This window comes from Genypterus blacodes, unplaced genomic scaffold (genome assembly GCF_046128005.1).
Source record: "Genypterus blacodes isolate CSIRO-AG114 ecotype Tasmania unplaced genomic scaffold, CSIRO-AGI_Gbla_v1 ptg000026l_1, whole genome shotgun sequence".
NCBI classification, from domain to species: domain Eukaryota; kingdom Metazoa; phylum Chordata; class Actinopteri; order Ophidiiformes; family Ophidiidae; genus Genypterus; species Genypterus blacodes.
The window spans coordinates 1874862-1896041 of record NW_027466839.1 but is presented as its reverse complement, the minus strand read 5'-3'; the positions used below and the strand labels follow the sequence as shown (position 1 = coordinate 1896041).

Here is a 21180-nt window from a genome sequence, read left to right as displayed (position 1 = left end):
GAAGTCTAAGAACTAGTAGTGGGCATTTAACAGCCTCTTTTCATATTTTAAGCACAATTAATTGATTAATAAGATAATAAACAGATTAACACTTAGAATTATTAGGATTCTGCAACTTGAGTCTGTACAATACAGTCAGAAGGTCCTGAGATATTAAAGGGTGGCCCAAACAGTTGGACCTGTAAGCACAAGATGAGGCTAACATCCGTAGAGCTACTCAGCTACTTTGACTTCAAACAAAACATAGACATAGCAGACGAGTGAATTAAAGAGAACCGCAGCAACGGTCCATGTGTACTTACTCACAAATCACAGGAAACGACAAACCCACAAAGGCACTGGACAGGTACTCTGTGTACATCTCATTGGCTACTCCCTCCAGGTAATACTTCTGCCATGTGTCCTCCTCAATCTACAACCAAACAGACAGGAAGTTAAACTCCAAACCATTTATCATACCCACCCACTCACGCAGTGATGCATATGAGAATGAACATATTCGCCGTGGCTACCTTGATGAAGGACCTCATGGAGAACAGGTTGGCCAGCATAGTGGAAAGCCCCTGAGCCAGGCAGCTCTGAGCGATGAAGCCCAGTTTCAGCTCTGCCAGGCAAATGGCGTCGTCTCCCTCCTTCCAGTTCCAGCTCGGGATGTTCAGGAGGTGAGCCTGAGGGAGGGGGAACAGCCATTACGCCACCCTTTTTACAGAGCTATGAACTGTGGGTAAAAGCTGGTCCGTGTGCTTTTATACTCACCTTGTTGTGGTACTGCAGCATCTGAGTGATAATTCTGATTTTGGGGTGGTAGTTCTTGATAGAAATCACTCTGAAGAATCACAAACGATGTCAGAATGTGTGCACATTTGTAAATCACACATTTGATTGATGAATATACATGGTAACAGCAGTAAAATGTGCTTGAATATCCCATGTAAGTGTTGTGTGTCTGTGTCTCACCTCATGATGTTGGAGGCGTCCTCAGCATCAGGATCTGCACAGTATTTGTTTGCCAAGATCAAACAGGCGTCAGCTGATTCGATCTGCAACGAGCATCACTAACAGCATGAGGCCACACACCACATCTTAGATAACAAAGCCACAGAAAGGTTATGGAAAGTGTGTGTGTGTGTGTGTGTGTGTGTGTGTTACCTTGACTCTGGCTAGATCATGTGGGTTTAGGACCGACCCTTGGTAGAACTCCACCTGGGTGAAGTGACGCTTGAACAAGGCTTCCAGCTCAAGATTAGGGGAAATACTGAGGAAGAGGAGAGAAAGTCTTAAATCTGAGGAGAAACACACTCATTAAGGGGTTTAGGGTTGAATCAAAAGGACATTCTGTACTCACTTATGGAGAAAAACAATTTCTACATTGACATCATCCCTGTCCTTGTGTAGGAAGTCTTTGAGAAAGTTGGACACACTCTCGAGTGTTATGTGACCACAGACCACGATGTGCCTGTCAAACAAAGCGCACAGTGATCATCCAACCGGGCCGTAGAAGGAGGAAGAGTCAACAACATACACAGACAGACAGAAGTGCTCGTCTCAGCTTCATGTTTACTCTGGAATCAAAAGGCTACATCTATGGCAAGAGTGATGGAATGAAATGGAAAGTAATCAGTGGTGCTGCATTCGGTAATAAAAAGCTGTGTGTGTGTGTGTGTGTTAGAGGAGGAGGGATACGTGATGTTCCTGCTGTAATGTGTGCTGACTGACTGATCAGGTCAGAGCTCTGGGCTGTGGATTATGAAGGATCAGAGTTGATTTAGATGGAGATTATAAAATCCCTCTGTGCAGATTCACATCACATCACGAATGGCTGCATTATTTTATCATTCCATTCAGGGATATAAAAGTCTTTTGTCTAGGTGTGGATGGACAGAGAGAGAGACACATGAACAAGCACTACTGCCATCAGAGGGATCAAAACCTGACCAACAATTTAGTTCTATGTTTTATTTCTATGAAGTTCTATTTTGAAACCTTTGCCATAGTTTAATGAGCAATAACACACACTATTCTTCCAAAATGGATGCATTGGATGGATGCACTTTGACAGTTTTGACACTTGGGGCCAGAAGAATCACATAAACGACTGTGCAGGCCGTGAACGTCTGTATGTTTTCAGGTGAATACGTAATGAGAACAGCAGCAGAAACGGTATTTGTCTCGTTATCATCTGTAGAAGTCCTGAAAACCCTTAAATCAAATTTGTCCATTCTTACTACATTACATTATTAACCTGAGGACAAGCAAACACAAAGTCCCCTTTAATCCAAACATCTTCTCAACACAAAAATGAATATTAATCTGAGTAAAGTACTCATTGTGTATTTAAGATAAGTAAGACTGGAAAGTAAAATGAGTGCAGAAAGTATTAAAGTATTAGAATTGATTAAATAATACATTAATTGTGTCCCATTTGAGACACTGTATAATAACAAACAAGACGTGACAGGATTCCTGTTACACTTAAGGGCCTTAAACACTTATTTGTCTACAAAACAGGCCAACACAAGAAGCAGAGTTTAACTGAGGCGTTCCGAGACACAGGTGACAAACGGCGTCTCGCTGTCCCAAGAGACGGCTGCAGAGGTTTGGCCGAGACGGTGTGAAGGCTTAGATCAAGATTGGAGTTTTTTTTATTGTTTTTTTTTTTTAGGCCAAAGGGTGTAGGTCGGACTGAAGATAAAGGCCAAGAATGTCGAGCAGCAACAGCGCGGGAACATACACAAGCACAGACCATTTTTTTTTCCAGCGTGAAAAAAAAATTAAGCGAAGAAGATGTTTGAAAATCAACGTGAAAGCAAGATGAAGTTTATGAAACTGGACGTTTGATCTGAGAAATCTTATCAAGGCAAAGATTTAAGATCATTTACAGATGAAAGCATGTGACTGTGTGTGTTTAGACCTGTTTGCTGTGTGCAGACAAGGATTGAGTCTTTGAGACGCATGTAAACAATTTGTGGCCAGGGATGCGAATGAGACGTAAATAAATATAGTAGACATGAATCTGTAGCACATTTAAACACTATCCGATCTGTGTTGTGATCAGAGCTCTGTCACCGATAGGCAGCAGATGTAAACGTGATAAGGAATTTATGATGGGAGGTGAAGATGTGATGAGAACAGAAAACTACACATGAATACAAACACTTGACTCGCACCCACATAATAGAAACAAATGAACACATAAGCAGTTGGACGATGACATCACGAAGCATGTGGGATTTTATCGAAACGGATCACTGATGAGTACAATATGATTGGCACTGGAGGTATAACAGTAACCAAGTCACACCATAAAATCAACCACCATGTAACAGCTGATCAGATCAATATTTGCCACCTAAAAGCTGCACCGTCATCAAAAATCCTTTATTATATGGGAAAAAATATGGGAAAATTTAATTTTCTCGTATTTTCTTTGACAATTTTTTCCATTTTTATGAATGTATTGAGGAAGGGGTATTTTTATTTTTATTTTTATTTTTTATTTTTTTTTCAAATGTGGAAGAATTGTCTGCAATAACCTTTCTGGAATATCATGTTAGCACTTTTCTGTGCCGCCTTGCATCAAAAACCTCTGTTGGTTTGCAAGTTGAAAGATGAATTCTATCTAAGGATTGTATTTTATTATCTAAATCAATGTGTTTCCCAGCAGCAGCTTGTGTCATCAGTGTGTTTCGCGATGTCAAAAATCCCACACGTGCCATCTTTAAATACGACAACTATTGTGTTAAACAACCACTATGCAGCGACAAACAGCTTACACACAATAAAGCGACAGCATATAAAAAGCTTCACACATCAATCATGGCCAGATTCTTCAGTCACAGTGTGACTTCAGTGCTTCATAAAGAATTGACATCATTGCATATCAAATTGAGTTTGGTGATTTGACACTTTCAGCTAAATGAGAGTGGGCCCTCCATCTTTTTGAGGCCCACTCCAGTCACACAGAGCCACACCATTAAAACTCTTCTTGTTTGTTTGTTGGACTTACTTTCTGCCTCGGGTCGAGTTATAACTCCCTCCATATTTCTTCCGATTAAGGATGAGAGCGGCAATTTCTGGCACGTAGCGAGCAAACATGGCCTACATGCATGAGACAGAGAAAGAAAAGCATGCAGAGGAGGTGGCACTGCAGCGGAGGCAGCAGCGCCTCCGGAATACTTACTTTCTCCCATTAACCGCACTATAGGAACCGCCATATTTCTTGCGGTTGCCTATTAACTCTATGATTTCAGGGACGTAGCTTGCAAACATGGCCTAAGAAGAAGATAGGAGACAGAAGAGGAGACTAAAACAAAAGACAGATGAAGAAAGAGAGATCTATTTGTGCAGAAACAGGATCGATGTACAGTCTTAGTTATCGGGGGGAGGGAAGGAGGAAATATCACTCAGGTTAGTAAATGTGTGTGAATGTAGCGTCTGTTACATTCCAAAAGGTTGAGAGGAAAATGTGGAAATGGAGAAAAAAAAAGGGAATGATCCATATTTAGGGATATTGGAAGAAAAGAAATATAATGGCGGGAAAATGGAGGCTGACCAGCTGTGTGTCAATCTGGCAGTGGGAAATTAAAATGATATTAAAAATGCAGAAGAAGCCTGATGTGCCATGTTTTGTCCAACAAACACACGCGGGGAGAGGATTCCAATAGAACAGAAGAATGGATGATAAGTGGCAATATGTTAATTTAATCAAAGAGAGAAATAACAGCACAGCTGCACAAACAGCTGGATGATTTTGTGGTTTTATTCATTATGTTGCAATAGTTTTGTTGTTATTGCATTCCAAATTGAAAATTGACTATAAAAGCCATTTGTTTTGCTGTTTTACTGCAGGAACATGTTTGCATTAACCCTTGCATTACTTCATTAATAATCTATAAATATATGTATGAATGTATGAATCTAGATTTGGGCTCTTTATCCATTGTGCCGCTCTAGAAGTCTTCCTCTTCTCACTGTGTTTGTTGGAAGGGGGGTGATGCCGCCTGAAACCGCAGCACTTTTACATAACAAAAACAAACAATTACCTCAAATGTGTCTTACAGTTAGGTGGCAAACAAGCATTTATGAGTCAAATAGCAAAATAAGAGATCGACATTAAAGGAGGACTCCACCGACTTTACACATACAGATACTGTGTATGATTGATCAACTGTAGAAATGTTTTGGAGACTGTTAATTCAGCAACCAGGCTTTGATGTTTGCTATGTAACATCAGCGGAGTTGCACCTTAAATGGCTGAATTAATGGTGCACAACAACTCAAATGTGACAAATAACATCCTGTGGTGAACTGAAACAAACAGCAGGTGGAGTTAAATCCTGGATTAGGCCTCCAGTGTTTGCCAAAAATCGGAGTTCTATGATGTTTGGTTGGTTGCATGGCGGATATAAACAGGAATAGATCGGAAGAGAGAATTTTTTACCAAACCACCGAGGATGAAGAAGACCATAAAGAGGCGACCGAGGGTGGTTTTTGCATAAACGTCTCCGTAGCCCACAGTGGACATTGTAACCATGAGCAGGTAGACGCACTCCCAGTACGAGAGGGGCTGGGAGTTTTGGAAGTTTTCCCAGGGGTCGCCTGAGTTTTCCACCTAGGAAAAGAAGACGTATGAAGAGATGAATCCCATTCAGACAGATTCACCCTCTGGAGACAAAGATAATGCTGATTACATCAATATCTGACTGTAGATTTGGGCCGATTTTAAGGAAGCCGACTATGTACAAATTCGTCAAAATTCCAATGGGGACCAGTGACCTTTGAACCCTGAGGGGTAAACTCACCAAATGTATGAAGCCTGCTGCTGTGAGCCATGTGCTTATGAAGATAGAGCACAAGTTCACCAACTTGATTGAGTTACTGTGGAAAGAGAGAGACAGCAAGAGGTTACAGATGAGGATGTCAAAAGGTTACAGCTGTTGATTGAGAAATTCTGAGCCCCGTACAGAAGTCATTTATTTTTCACTATAATCTCTCTCCAACTTGATACACTTCTGTTAAAGTAGCTGAATTTTTTTTTTTTTTTTAAGTTATTCCAGAAAATACTTAGGAACAAAAATCTACAAAAACCCAAAAGGAAACTTCAACTGTTAACAAATTAATTCTGTTTAAAATGAATAAACAAGATTTTCATAAAGCAAGCAAAATTCTTTCATAATTTGTACTTAAAGTGCACAAAATTCAGTTTCATAATGTAGTGCATGTTCATAAAATTATTGCAATACAAGTATAAAAGTCCTATTAGTCAAATGAAAATCATTGGAAAAGTAGCAGTTTACAAAAATGTAACAAATATTAAAACACACACTTACCTTGTCTTTAGAATGTTCAAAAACTGTAAAATTTCTGAGAACTGAATCAACCTTAAGGCCCTTAGAAACCTCAAGCCTGCGACACAAAAAACAGACCAAAAATGTATTAAACAGCAGAATAATTATTCAGACATTCAAGAAAAGTATGTCAACCTACCTTTAAAACCTTCATCCATTCTTAGCTTCATTGGATTCATTTTGTTACAAATTCTAACTGGGAGCGGCAGAGCCAAACTGATGGACACGGCGCTTCAGAGCGAGCAGGGGAGTGAAAGGAAAAGCACCGGGATGAACGGTAACTCCAACAATCTGCTTTAATCTGAGCACGGCTACCTGACACGCTTTCATTACCGGGGAATGAAACTCAGCATGTGTGCCGGATGAAAACCTGGATTAGAACAAAAGCAGGTGGTGGCCGACACGACGACTAATGAGGGCAAAATCCCGAAATTTGGGGTCGGAATCTGGTGGCGAGAGGTCAAGGGCGCTGACAAGGGCGTGAAAGCAACATGAGCCTGCCCGAGCAACTTCACAGCTATCATCCCTCATCCATGCACACACACACACACGCACAACTACTCACTGACTCAAGTGTGATGCCATTTCTCTCCAGTAAAAAGCTCCGGAAATTCCCAACAAATACAAATTCTGTCTCATCATTTACTGTCTCACATATAGAGAGACTGCAAGCGGCTAAATCATCCACATATATAAGGGCGATGTTAATAGACTCATGTATGCTCCAGAAGCCAGAAGCTGGACCTACACCCTCACTTTTGGCGTTTGGAGAGAGTTCTGCAGGTTCTTACCCCAGTACGTGATCAGGTGGAAGCACGAACAGAGGCTGTGGCAGATGCCGCCCTTTTCCTCCTTCTCGCCGACCTGTCCGTGACCCATCTTGACCCTGTAACCCTTCTGGAAGAGGTCGGCGGTCGACTTCTTGCGCCTCCTCGTGTTACAAATGGCCTGGGAGTGCGTTCCTCCGTTGGGCCCCCGGTACACCAGCATCTTAGTGGGGATCATTTTTGACCGAGCGAACCCCCCCCGAGTGTCTTCAGAAAACAAAAAGTTCAAGGTTTCCACACATCCACTTCTTCTCTTCTCTGCGTCTCTCTTGCTAAATGAACCCAATCAATCAGACGCTTCCATGTTTGTGGCACCGACGGAGAGAAAGGATGCTTTTTTGATCTGATTCCTCACAGTCCCACATGGCGTCCTCGCTGTGAACAGCCGCGTACAGCGAGCTTAAAGCAAACCCTGTTCCCATCAGGATATTAAGAGTTTAAGCTCCTTTAGGGATAGGAAGAGGCCAGGCAGCCGGTCGGCCCATCAGTCGGCTGGACAATGTAACCTACATCTCCTCCCATAACCGCACAAATGCTCCGGACGATCCAAACTCTGTTCTCTAATCTGAGACAAGAACAGTGTGCAGTCTTCCTTCACGTGTAATGCAAACAAGCCATGTGCGGACAAACAAGAAGCTTTGGCAAAAACGTTGTTGCCACTGGCCTGAGTGCTTCTGGATTAATCCCTAAATTAATCATAGATGATGTAATATCCGTACTTGCAGCTGCCACTAAAGCCAAATGTGCAGCATCGAATCCGGCCGACTGAAACGTCTGTCCAGCTCTGATCCATTAAAGTAAATTAGAATTTGAAGTTTGGTTCACAGAAAAAATGATATATATAAAAAGGGATTCATTACAGTAAGTGCACTTTTATACATTCCATTCATAACCAAGCGCTTATTATGCAAGTCTTCACCTTGGACGATTCATGTTTTACACACAGATTGTTGCATTTTAAGCTTTGGGTTTGTTTCAAGTAAGGCAAGTAGTAAGTAGGACTTGGGGGTCAGCATACTGTTGTGATTGCCACCCGTGCCTGGACAAGCAGAACAAGACAACAACAGAATCTAGTTTTGCTTTATCGCATTTTAGCCACGAGAGGGCGCTAAAGAATTGAATCTGCCTCAAAAGCATTTCACAGAAGCTGCTCACTTTCTGTCTCTGTCCGTGGTGCTGAAACACAATATTTCTAAATCTCCCTTACTTGAACTGAACACCCACACACACACACTTCCACTCTCTGCTTTGGATTTGTTTATTTCCCTGCTACCAAACAACCCAGCAGCCTTGCAGATCAACCGCCTATCAGCTCCACCTTGCAAGGCTCCACCACAAAATCAAAATCTGGCATCTCCACTAGATGGCGATGGTAACAAGCACATCAAGACTCCTCGCGCTTTACTAGTTTCCCACGCCACACAGCCCTACGCAACACGACGGCGTGAATAAACAAAAACACGATGCAATTTCCTCCAAGGGGAGAGAAATGTTCAGTGCTGAAGCCGGCGCCGGTGTTACTGTGGGTGTGTGTGTTCCCCAGCTGATAGAAGAAAATAAAACATTCTCCATAATCCCCTAATTACCCACAGAGCACTCCGAGTGATGAGCTTCACACACTTAACAGATTGACTCCTATAATCCTATTTATTCGTTTTCTTGACTCCATTCCTGTATTGAAATCGTTTCCAGACGTATCCCGTCGTCACTCAGGTGCCACTGCGAGGGCGGTGGCGAGATGAAGGACACGTGAAAACACACAAGGCCTGAGGCAGAAAGCATTAAGTGCCTACACAACATATGGCAGATGACACTGGGTGTATAGAAACGTCAGTGCCATTCAGATCAGCTCAAATGTCAGCCCGCACCAGGTGATGGTGTCGTCATGGAAATGCCACGCAGTTTCCACATCTATGTTCCACCGCAAGTTCCCTTTGTTGCTTTCACAGTTCATGTTCTGTGTTCGCCTAGTTGCTACACAGCTGACCGTCCACTAGAGGGCATTACAAGCATTATACATACACAGCAGCACATCTGTTGGGGGGCGGGACTAAACATTCGACCTGCGTGACCTGTGTGACCTGTGGATATTCTTACCAAGCCAACTTCTGTTCAGGTACACCGACACAAACACCGGAGGCACCGTGAAGAAGTCCACCACCGAGTTCACCTCCAGCCAGAACCACAGCTTGTCGTTGGCGGCGATGAACTGCGGGGAAAACGGAGGGACGAAGCTTAGAATGACATGGAGAAGTTCATTTGAAAGTGGCGAAACGTGACTTTTTTTTTACGTACGCGTAGGCCGAAGTACAGCAGGAAGAACACGTTGAACGCCATGTCGATCTGCAGCGTGAAGTCTTTGTAGAAGTTCTGGCAGGACTCGATCGGACTGTTGGACAGAGAGACAAAGCGACGTAGTTAATGTCTGTGGACCGGTGTGGACAGCGGAGAGAGAAAGAGAAAGAGCTATATTCCAAAGAAAACAAACATGAGATGCATTCTTCTTTTCCTGAAAATGCATTGTTTAAGGCTTCCAAATGAAAGAGGAACTTAAAAAAGGTGCAACAGTTGATATTTTTCCAATGGTTCCTCTGTTGAGAAAGGACATGCATTCATTGTCATACAAGCAGTAACTTGCTGCTACGCCTGATTAACCCTTAAATAACTGCAAAACGTCTTTAGTCTGTCTGCAGAGTTTGGCCACATTCCGGGTTTTTGCTTTGGTGATAATGCAGGCCTGCTTTTGCCGTCTCAATAAAGAGCTCCCTTAGGGTGAACGTAAATTGCGGCGGAAATGCAGAGCCAAAGCAGTAGTTTAAGGGTTAAACGCATGCAGGGTTTGCGTCTTCTTTTTATGAAGTCAAGCAGCCATAGCAAATGCTAGCAATGTAGTGAAGTCTCACCCTCAACAAGCTCGTATCAGCACCAAGAATTCAAATAAAGAGAAATAATCAAGTAAAAGTGATAGATTAGTCACGATACTTAAAGATTTTCAATATTATCCATACCTGAAATGACAAAACAGTCAGATTTGAACATAATGTGGAAGAAAGCAGCTGCAGGGTTTATTGGTTGTGTTGATTTAATTGCATTAACTGTGGATTATTATGGATTCAGAACAGGTTACCATGACAAACGCAGGTTATTATCTGATGTTAGTGGCAGGCAGGTTTCATGAGTTAGTCATGTTCTTCATTTGCATGTCAGAGGAAGAGGTGGCCTGCTTTGATTGTTAATAAAGCACCGACGTTACGCTGTGAAAACCGTCGCAGAATTCAATGCAGATGCGGCTTCATCTTCCATTTTTGTGCACGATTACTGCGTCATCTGCAAAGAATATCAAAAGTGTGTGTGTGTGTGTGTGTGTGAGGAAGCAGAGGGACACATTCACCGTGGAGCAGACTGACACGTTCACAGCTGCTCCTGAAGCCCATTCAGCTCACTTCACACCCCACAGAATCTAAGTAACATGGAAGTGGTGACGCGTTGGTTACGTCAAACGGAAGTGAAGACATTTTGTTGCTGTTTGGTTTCATTTAAAAGTTGGTAACAAAACGTGAATCTGAAACATGGCCAAAGGCAAAGGAGTGGGAAAACAACAGATGGTAATGTTTCTTTATTTTCATATTGCACATCAGGAGAGTGGGTGCCATTGCTGCTGGGTGTGAAAGGTGCTCGCTCGTGTGCTGGAGCTCTGAAAGCAACAGGAGTGCACACAAGTGAGATTTCGGGGGAGCTTCCTCTTCGTTGTATACGCTGATTATCATGCCTGACCGGGGCGTTTACATCCCCAAATTTAGATGATTAGGACAGTGATGTGTCAGAAACTGTTATGCCCAATGACAAGAAACTAAAGGTTGTTCTACGTCTGTTTAACCTTTGTGAATTTAAATAGAAAGTGTCAAAGTTGCGACTGATTAAACAAAAAAAAGTTTTTCACTCAAACAAAGCTTTGAACAAACTGAATACTGTGACCTTTTGCTACTTTTGGAACAATACTACATGCAGTACTTTGTAAATGTACTCGGTCCCTCATATTTGACAGATGTCACCTTTCTGAGCTCCAGTGATGCGTAAGAATAGAGGCAGCTGAACCTGGAGGAATGTGTTGGTGTTTCTACATTAATTATTCATCCGCTGTGGTCTGAGCATCATCGCATTCACAACAACAGACGAACGCTCGCTCGCACAAACAAAGACTGCCAGTAGAAGCGTGTGAATTCTGAATTTTATCATCTGGTAGAAGCTCCTTTTAGCAGTGATGACCTCCTCCAAATTGAGTCCGAGTGTGTTTTGGGATCATTTTTCTTGCAGCAGCCAACTTCTATTCAGCTTCGGGTGATTTCAGGCGGTTGAATTCATTTGTTCCTGCGATGATAGGAAGCTTTTCACAGCCTGAGGCAGCAAAGCCCCCAAACCACGATGCTGCTCCACCCAGGGAGGTCCTGCCAGTGGGTCAATACAAGGTTTCACACACTTCTCAAGCCTGAAATGTGGATTATTGAAGGATAAATTCAATAACGTCACAGAGAAATGGATCAGTTTGTGTGAATGTGTTTCTGTATTGTCCATCTAAACTGACTCGGTACTGATCAGAGCTAATTCTAATAAACCCTCCTTGATAAATAAGTGTCCTCAGAGAGTTCTAGAGGGATTATTTTGGTCCGATCTCGCGTGAATCATCCCCGGCTGGTGATCCGAGGAGGAAGAGTCAAATGTTCCCGTCCTCCTCTTACACAGACATCACTTCTCATTGAGTTAGTATTCATAGAAGTCCTCGACGCTCTTCAAACTTGCACCTCTAAGAATAGAGCGGCTCGCACGCGTTCACCGGCCCTGCCACCGTTCACAGCGGCGGCGGCGGCGGCCGGGTGAATCCCCGTCACAACAGGGCGACGGAGCGTACAGCAGGCGCATCTGCAGGGGATAAATAATTGAGTTCCAGCGGGCCTGGTTTGGATAAGAACTAGGCCTGTTATGGATCACAAAGCCGCCCTCCCTCCCCCGGCGCTCACCTCTGCTCTCTCTCTGGAACGCAGATCTGACAGAGAAGCTCACTTAAGCCTTTATTAGCCCTCTGAAGCCACAGATCACCAAGGCAACTCAACTTGATTATGGTTATGTTTGAGATGATGATGATGTTTTAGATCAAAGCTCACCTCGCTACAAGAGGAACTCCTTTTGCTGTAAACTGAAAATCGCTTTTATACACCAAGAAAGACTGAAATAATAAACTCCTGAAGAATATAGACACAAAATATAAGCACATTCACAAATACAGTAACAAAAGTACCTACAAATACAATATTGGAGTAAGTTTACTTCACTACTTTCCCATTGTGGTCATGACTACTTACAACAAATTGCTCTATAGATTCGGGGCACGTTCCAAAGCTCTTCAGTGCTCCCTGGTTTCCTACACTTGGCTTCTTTCCCTTGTATCTCGGTGCTCCAAACTTTCACCGAACACTCACATTTGTCTGCTGGAGTATGTTTGTTGTCTGTTCTGCTGATGATTCCCCAAACTTGTTGGAGAATGGATTTCCACCGAGGCGAAGAAGGAGTTTGTCAGACTGATAAGAGACGAAGTCCTGGCTCGAGCCTCTGTCATCCTCTGAGCAGAAATAAGGGAATTGGAACACCCTGAAGAACTAAAGTGGCAGACCAGATTACTTTCCTGGTCACAATAAGTTTGAGGAGTGACGACACAATGGAATAGGAGCTTTGGAACGCACCCTTACGTCTTTCCTTATATATCACAGTTATTCCCCACTTTCAGCAGTAACCTGGTTTCTAAAATGCCACGTAAACTTCAAAACCTGATGTCCTGGTTAAGGGTTTTAACACCAGATAGAAAGAAGAAACATGGATATCCTCCTTTTGTCCAGAGAGACAGAGGAGGAGGTCTTAATCAGGCTTCTGTCTTAACCAGGTGACTCTCTTTTAAGCTGCTTTTGTGTGTGCATGTAAATGTAGTCATAGGTAAAGGGGAGCAAAACTTTAAAAAGACAAAACAAGAGACTTTGTTGCACCAAGCTCTACTCTCACTCCACAGCCGTGTGGAGGAAACCCGGCCAAGTCGGACGTGACTGCACTGCAGCTCCGTCAAATGAGCCTCACAGCAGGACGGCTCTTTGGTTTAAAAATCAGCCCCAGTGGGACGCGTCCAGCTCCTGCCTCGGTGTGCAGACCCGTGTGCGCCTTCCTCGCTCTGGACCCGGGCGCCGCCGCTCTCGGTTGCTTCCCCCCCCCCCCCCCCCGATATCGCTCGGAGCGAGGTCAGCCTGTCCGTCATATCGCAGCCTTGGCAGCCCCCCCCCTGCGGGACTAATTACGGCGAAAGGCCTGTGTCTGTTAAGAATCGGCAGCCATGCGAGGCGGCAGCTAACCGGCCCTCCTCTTCGGGGCTGCGAGTGCTGGACTTGAATAGTAGAAAGACCTGGATACGCCCTGGAATAACTAGGATAAAGAGAAATGACCAAACACATGCTGCAGGATCTCTCTTATCCACTTCACGACGCGACAAAAGGATAAAGACAGGGGGTCAAAGGTCAGGCCTCATCAGGCGATCACACTGGGCGGACTGGGAGGCCACAGATGGTCTGGCTGAGGACGAAACTCTACCTGTCCTGATAATGAAATGAGATCATGCTCGCAAACCACATCAGAGCTGAACAGACCCTCAGCTGTGCACCGTCTTTATGAAATAACACGTAAACAGTGACCGCCGCCGGCCCCCCCACCAGTTTGCTGTCCATTTCGTGTATCGCTCAACATCGCGCCGCACCAATGCTCCCCTGCGGGCTCAGTAAAAGCTTTTATCCTGCTTGATTTTGCTCTACTTTCTAATGGCACGTCCTGTCCAAAAACAAACACCAGCAGTAACAGTATACTGCAGCACACAAACACGAACACACACACGGCTAAAAGGGTTTTCCTCTTCCTGCGGATGGTGTTTGTTCTGGACAGGAAGTCAGGGCTTTCCTGCCTGGTTTAGACTCTGATCCCTTTCATGACTCAGATTAAAGACATTTCATCTCTGTGCACAAATTACCAATAAACCCAGAGGAGTTACCTGGAAGAGCATAATAACCACACACACACACACACACACACACACACACTCGACGTAATAAAGGTCACTTCTATATAATACACTGCTATGGTTCATGTGTGTGAGTGTGTGAATCAGTAATCTGCCTTGGTCACTCTTTGTTTTTGGAAACTATAAGGCATAAAGACAGCTGGAGCTTCTCTTGTTAGTAGATGCAAATGAATGAAAGGTCTCCCAAAGGTGGACAGATACTTACTCAGAGGAATCGATGAAGTATATCACGAGGGCTCCGATGCTGAGAGCGAACACGAGCACCACCTGGGAAGAGAAGCCAGAGGGAACACGTCAGTCACTAGAATGATGTTATACTTGATTGTGGGGGGGGACAAGATCTTTCCAGAACAGATTTGTCAATACATGCTCTATAAAAACATCATTTGGCTGAAAAGTCACTATTTCCATAAAGCCAGAATTCCTCCTCCTCCTATCCGGTGCAGCTAATGAGGCGACCAACAAAAAAACAAAATTCGGTGACGGGGAAACAAATAAAAATAACTTAAGACTGCAGAGGGTTACACATTTGAGGAGCCATGTAAGTGTGTGTGTGTGTGTGTGTGTGTGTGTGTGTGTGTGTGTGTGTGTGTGTGTGTGTGTGTGTGTGTGTGTGTGTGTGTACAGGAACACGCGTGATTCCAGTTAATGAGCTCCGATCGACTCTTGATCCATCACATCAGCCTCCTGTTACTGTGTTATTTTAAGCAAAAAACAAAGTGTCACTGTTGGAACAGCACTGTCACGAGCGCACTCATCAGCTACATCCAACACACACACACACACATCATCATGTAAATTGGCGGCGGTGGTGAGGTGACAGAATGTGGCTTCAGCTTTCAGACACAAACAGGGGGAAACGCAAAGCCTGCAGCTTTGTGGGGCTGCGGCTGCGGACGAGAATAACGGCGGCGTGCGGCGTTTATGACCGTCACTCCGCCTGACAGGAAGCGGGCGGATCCAGGGGCGAGCTGATTGGAGGGGGAGGGTTTGCGGGCTAATAAACACGAGACGCAGAGGTGTTAGAGAACAAAAGCAGGAGATGTCAGGTGAAGCTCTGACACCGAGAGAGAGCTTAGGCTGAAACTCTATCACTCTTTGTGCTCAGTGACAGACTCAACTGTAAATACAAATAAACACGGTAATGGATGCAGGACATTCCAATAAGAAAAACACAGAACTATTCAGAAGAAATTAAATCTGCAATAATTATGGCTCTGGTTTGAAACATTTGCAATCCTTCAAAGGTACAAAACCACATCCATCCACTTCTCTTCACCCTTGCTGCAGCACTGCTGAGCACACTGATTACAAATTGTCTATTTGAAGTATTGCCTCTTTAAGGCCCGGTTTCCAAAGCACAAGTTTGATTCTAGTTGGTGTAGCGCATACGGCCTGAGCTTAGTTCCCTTTGAAATCAGCCGTCTGTGTATGTGAAAGACTTATGAATACACAAACTAACAAAACATCAAACAACTGTGCACCTCTCATGAGCTTTCCCTGTCTATTAGCCTTTTGCTTATGTAGTTGTCTCCCAATGGTTCTCACTGGCTAATCACACACACACAGTAGAATAGAAACAGTAGAAAGCTTGTACAATAAAACATGTAGGCCAAAACAACAAACGCAGTGAGCTGTGCTTGACGATCAGGTTTGTACATATGGAGAACAAGAGCATCCCTGGTACAACATGTGACAGGCGATACAGGGATAGCGTCACCAAAACATTGCTCTACAGCGCCACTAGTGGACGACACCACCGGGGGATACTTTCAATCCACTGCGTTATCAGATTAGGTCAGAGAGCCAAGTTTCACTTTTCGAAGCTAACACTGGTGTAGCTGCCAGTGTGAGCCGCAGACACACAGATAAGAGCAACACAGATCAGTGCACACGACGGTTTACATAATGCACCACCGAGTTATTCTTCACAACTCTACGTGGCTTCCGTCTGTTCGGCGAAGACACAATGGCTCGTCTGAACAAGAAACCAATGGGCATACATAATACATGCGCTTGGGCCTAATTCATTTCCATGATGTGAAATCGTATTGTCACCGCACCATTGACGGCCCCATAATGAGAAAACACCTCCATGCATTTTTAATCCCGTCCTTCCTCTTTGAAAGCCAGCAAATCTCTTTTAAGCCTCTGGTCATCCCAGTTTAGACGCTGGAAACAATGTCGGCGCAACCCTGGATATGCTAACGGGTGAGACGGCAGAGGACTCCATCGTGGCGGCGAATAAAAAAAACGTGCAGCTTGGAACAAGTGGGAGGCAATCATGACTCTTGTCTGTCTGTCTGTCAATGAGGCAGCGGCGGCAGAAGGTGCCAGCTCTTATCATCCGTCTCATTCGGTGGATGGTGACGCATCGCCGCATCTGCATCTTCAGCAGCTGGTGGAAGAGCCATTTTGCTGGCAGATGGCTCAACCCACAAGGGGGGGGCACGGCACTGCTCGGACCAAAACGGCTCGTGGACCGCGCCGTCGACGCCGCGTGAGTCTGGATTGGATCATAATCGGCCGACGCGTGTTTTGAATTTGCATTTTTTTTTTTTTTGCCAAATGCTCTGAATTAGGAAGGAGCTTCTTCATCACCGCTCACATACTGTAGATCATTGTCCCTCTTACTGAATGCAGGTCAATAGTGCAACAGGTATCCATGGCAACACACAAAAGCTATGTCACGTCTCTAAAACGCTCTATATGCTGAGGCACATAGAAAGATGAGGATTCTCTCTTATTATGTGAATACCTTGTCCATGTCATAATAATAATTCTAGTTATTGTATATTGTGGCTTAATGTTCAGAGATTCAAATGTCCTCAGAATAATTATTACTAAAAGGAACAACGTTAGCCTCTCCCGACTCCTGATGGGATCATTTACCTGATGCATCAAACACAATCCTCTCTCCTTATACTCTAAATATACAATGTTTTACCTCTATTGTCGCTACAGGCAGAAAGCAACCACACACACTTGTCAGTTTCTACTAAGTGCTTGATAGGATACTGATCGAACCCCATAAACCAAACTTAAACCAGGTCTCGACCCAGAAAAGCCCTCCGTGATGCTCAGTGAAGCGGGGCTCAGGTGAGACACGAGTGGCAAATGAGAGAAAAGCTCAAGATTCAGGGCAAAAGATCAGAGGATGTGTTTCGGTAGTTGCAAGAAAGATGTTACATTTTCTCCACCTTGTAATAATAGCAATAATACCTTTAATAGAGGCAAATAAGGTGAATAACTTCCACTCAGTATTGCACTTCTCTCTCTTCCACACACTTCTGCCTGGAGTGGTAAAAGGATCTGTGGGATTTGATCCTTGTTCCAAGTCCTTTGCTTGGCTGTCAAAAACAAAAACAAAATCTATATAAAGCCTTTTTCTGTTGTTTTGGAAGAGGTGAGAACTAAGACAGCAAACCGCAGTGAAAGGTTTAAATGTCTCCGAGCAGTAAACAACAACAACAACAACTACTGCTGCTGCTGCTGGAATGTGCTAGATTGAAGCCCGACGTGATTCAGTTTGGTTGTGAGCTGTTCCTTTAAAAAACAATTATCTTACATTGAAATCAGTAAAAGCTGTAAACAATGAGCATCAAAGCTACAGCACACAGACCCGCAACATGCTGATAAGAGAAACACGGAGAAGTCATTCAGAAAACTGTGGTGTCTCTTTAATCAGCCGAACAAGTTGGAAGGCGTCACTTCTCTGCTTAGATCTCAGACTAATTGACGCATTGTTTAAGCTTCTGAATCTGTGAGGGGAGAACAACATTCCTTCTCAATTATTCTCCAGCGGCAGAGCTTCATCTCTCTGCGGGAACTAAACCTTCTGACTTTGTTGCAGACATTTTCCTTGTGTGCTCCTTCCTCCTCTCATCTAAGCAGCTTCAAAACTCAGTAGTAGACAAACAAAGCTCACCTATGTAAGCCGAGATCTGCAAAAATGACAAAACAGTGAAACTTAGCAAGGTCTGATCAAAGCGACTCTTAAAAGTGGCTTAAATACGGCGAGTTAGATATGAATGCAGAGTTAATGAGACTTTGTGGGTAAGATCTCCATGCCAGATCTACATCATCCAATTCAAATGATCAGATTTTAGCTCAGATTTAGATTGAGAATTAAAATGGAAAAATGTTTGACAGAATGAAAAGCTCCCAAATAAGGTGCCGTCTAAAACCAGGGCCGTAAAAGAACAAGGGGTCACTTTGTTCCAGTATTCCCTTCGAGCCTGTGGTCACTCAGGGATCACAGTTCCCATTGGTGGGATGCCAGAGATTCACGAGGGCTCAGCTTCATCCACTTTTGTTTTGGGGAAAAGCCCGTCCCTGCTGCACGGGGATCCATTTTTGGTCCCTGCGTGCCACATCCTGTTCATGAATCCTTCTCTTTTAAGTGTGTGCACGTCCACGGAGGCCGGTCACGGACGCGTGAATGACCCTGCTGGTGCTCACGGGTGACTGACCAATGAACGCTTCGCCCGCGTCCAAAATAAAGCCTTTTGCCATCTGTCCGCCGCTGACAATCAGACAAGGACTGGGGTTATTACGGTAACTTGAGGATAATGACAAACTGATGCGGAAAGCTGCGCGGAAACCCGAAACCAATTTGTCAACCCTCGTCTGAATATTGAGACTGGAGATGGTAATAAGATGCACAGAGAAAGGAGCTGTCCATTTGTCTCCGTCAGCTCAGCAAAACGCCCCCAGATTTAATCTACAGCTAATTTAATCTATTATGAAGCTTGATTTGTGCAGGTTAGGAATCTATGCAGCAGAAGAGTTCTCTTTAGAAAGCTTTATGTATGTTTCTAATCGTGGAAAGATAGGATTGCGCAATATACAAAGCTGTGTGATCGTCTTCATGCTGCAGCGGCATGTGTCCCTCACACTGACGGAGCCGCTGTAAACGCCCCGTGTGATGGCCTCTGATTTGTTGGCAGACACCTTTAGCATCATGAATGCCGCTAACTGGCTTCCTGTTGCTCGGGCCGCTGTCTATCCTTTCGCTCGGGGGGGGCGATAACGGCGCATTAGCATGTTTACAACAACACTCGTAACCGTGAGCGACTGTCAACCCTGACACATCGTGACACGGAATGAACATTTGAGACATTTACAGTGTCTTTACTGCCTGTTACAGCTGACAGGATGCAGTGTGTGACGCAACTTCTGCTCCACAACGGCCACATCACTTATGTCCTTCTTGTATTTCCACGGCAGTTCAAGTACTACAAAGAAATTACAGCTAGTCGGGTCAGTCTTTTGCCATCTTTGGGACACTAATCAGAAACAAATGCACAATATACACACTATGAATGTGTCAAATAAATGTCAGACACTCTATAGATGATAACGATGATTAGTAAATATCTGTGTAACGTCCAAGACTGGCCTGTGTCTCAACTTTCAGTGTTTACCGGTGTAGAAAGCAGAAGATTGTAAGGTTGTTGCATCATCTCAGCTGATCAGTTGGCTGTATGTAGTGGAGCAGACGTGGGCACGCTGTATCTGAAAATAACTACCTGCTCTCTCCTGATTCCCTTTGATTATTCTAATGCTCCTACAGTTTATTAATCACATTCAATACACAAAGAGGATTGGAGTATTGCCTGACTAATGCTGGGCACCACTTACCAAAACAATACCAGTCTAATCGCTCCCTTTGCCTTCTTTTGTTTATGGAGAGTTCTAAATGAAAAAGAGGCGTAAAATAAATATAAAAAGCAGCTGCATCCCCGTTAAAGCTCAGACGGCTGCTCGACGCCGGCGTCTGTGCGCCCTCGTGCTCGTGGCGACAGGCAGGAACACAACATGCATACTAATAAGGCCTGGGAATGCACTCCTGGACCTGGCAGCCTTCTCAAGCATGATCCTAATATAACCGACGCAGCATGTCTTCATCCAACGGCCTCCGGCTTCATCTATCTGACCAGAAATTTGGGATCTAATTTGAATTCCGCCTTCATCCAAACCAAAGGAGAGGGTTTGGCGTTACTCGTGCACGGATATTCAAAGTTCAAGGGTGAAAATCCAAAAACAATGGTACGACCAGGTGTTCACATTAGGAGGTATTTGAAATAGGAAAAGCCCAAAGACAAAGACGTTCCTGTGTTGCATAACAACGTTTCGATATTTTGTGATTCAAGAGGAAGTATTGTGTGATGGCAACTTGAGCCCAGCAGGTGGCAGCATGCAGATTTTTGATCGACCACATAAGATATTATAGAAGGAAGAAGATTTAAGCAGACAAATAAGAAACAAGTAAGACAGGTCCCTTTAGGCAGAAAAGGCAAAGACGGGAAGGCATCACAGTGAAGAACACCAAGAAAGTAATAAAACAATAAATGTCCCCTGCTTCTAAACCGGATAAATATAAACTTTTAGCTGTCTGTTCATATTTTGACTCGGTTGGTTCAAAACTCCGGTTCAAGAGTGTTTGTTGGTTGATTTGTTTGGGGATCTGAACTTCTCTGGGTTGAGATCGTGATGGATGAGTTTGTCTGTTCGGCTACATCTCGCTTAAATATTCAGTGAAACAGTCAAACTAAGACAAATGCTCGAAACAGATGCACCAATACATCAGATAGAACCGTTCCAGAAATCGTGAATTCAGGAATTCTCCAGTCTGGCATCTTATTTCTGGAATAAATGGTCAGAATGAAGTTTGTCCTCTCTGTGCAAATGTTCGGCGACATCGTCAGCCCTATTGCACCGCTATGCTACTTGAAGTTAGCCAAGCGCCGCTGTGATCCAGGCCAGAACTACATAGATGACAATTTTTTTACACTTTGAATGGAATAGTGTTGCATGTACAGCCTTCATTAGATTTGTATGCAGATATGAGGATATTAGACACACACTTCCAGGCCTGATCGGCAGAAAGTGCGAGACA

The 21180-nt window shown here is 44.0% G+C and overlaps 1 protein-coding gene across 2 annotated transcripts in view; it reads right to left on the bottom strand.

The window, feature by feature from the left end:
* The window catches only part of LOC142992991 (calcium-activated potassium channel subunit alpha-1a-like), a 73498-nt gene that overhangs the window by 24455 nt on the left and 27863 nt on the right, over positions 1-21180 (bottom strand). For both annotated transcript variants that reach the window (XM_076143575.1, XM_076143574.1), the window contains exons 3-15: positions 14485-14546; positions 9470-9563; positions 9272-9383; positions 6330-6405; positions 5802-5877; positions 5441-5611; positions 4181-4272; positions 1346-1456; positions 1150-1255; positions 958-1040; positions 757-826; positions 513-668; positions 303-412 (exon numbers count right to left, since the gene is read on the bottom strand). In XM_076143575.1, the coding sequence (XP_075999690.1) occupies positions 303-412; positions 513-668; positions 757-826; positions 958-1040; positions 1150-1255; positions 1346-1456; positions 4181-4272; positions 5441-5611; positions 5802-5877; positions 6330-6405; positions 9272-9383; positions 9470-9563; positions 14485-14546 (1319 nt within the window). The remainder of the gene's footprint in view (positions 1-302; positions 413-512; positions 669-756; positions 827-957; positions 1041-1149; positions 1256-1345; positions 1457-4180; positions 4273-5440; positions 5612-5801; positions 5878-6329; positions 6406-9271; positions 9384-9469; positions 9564-14484; positions 14547-21180) is intronic.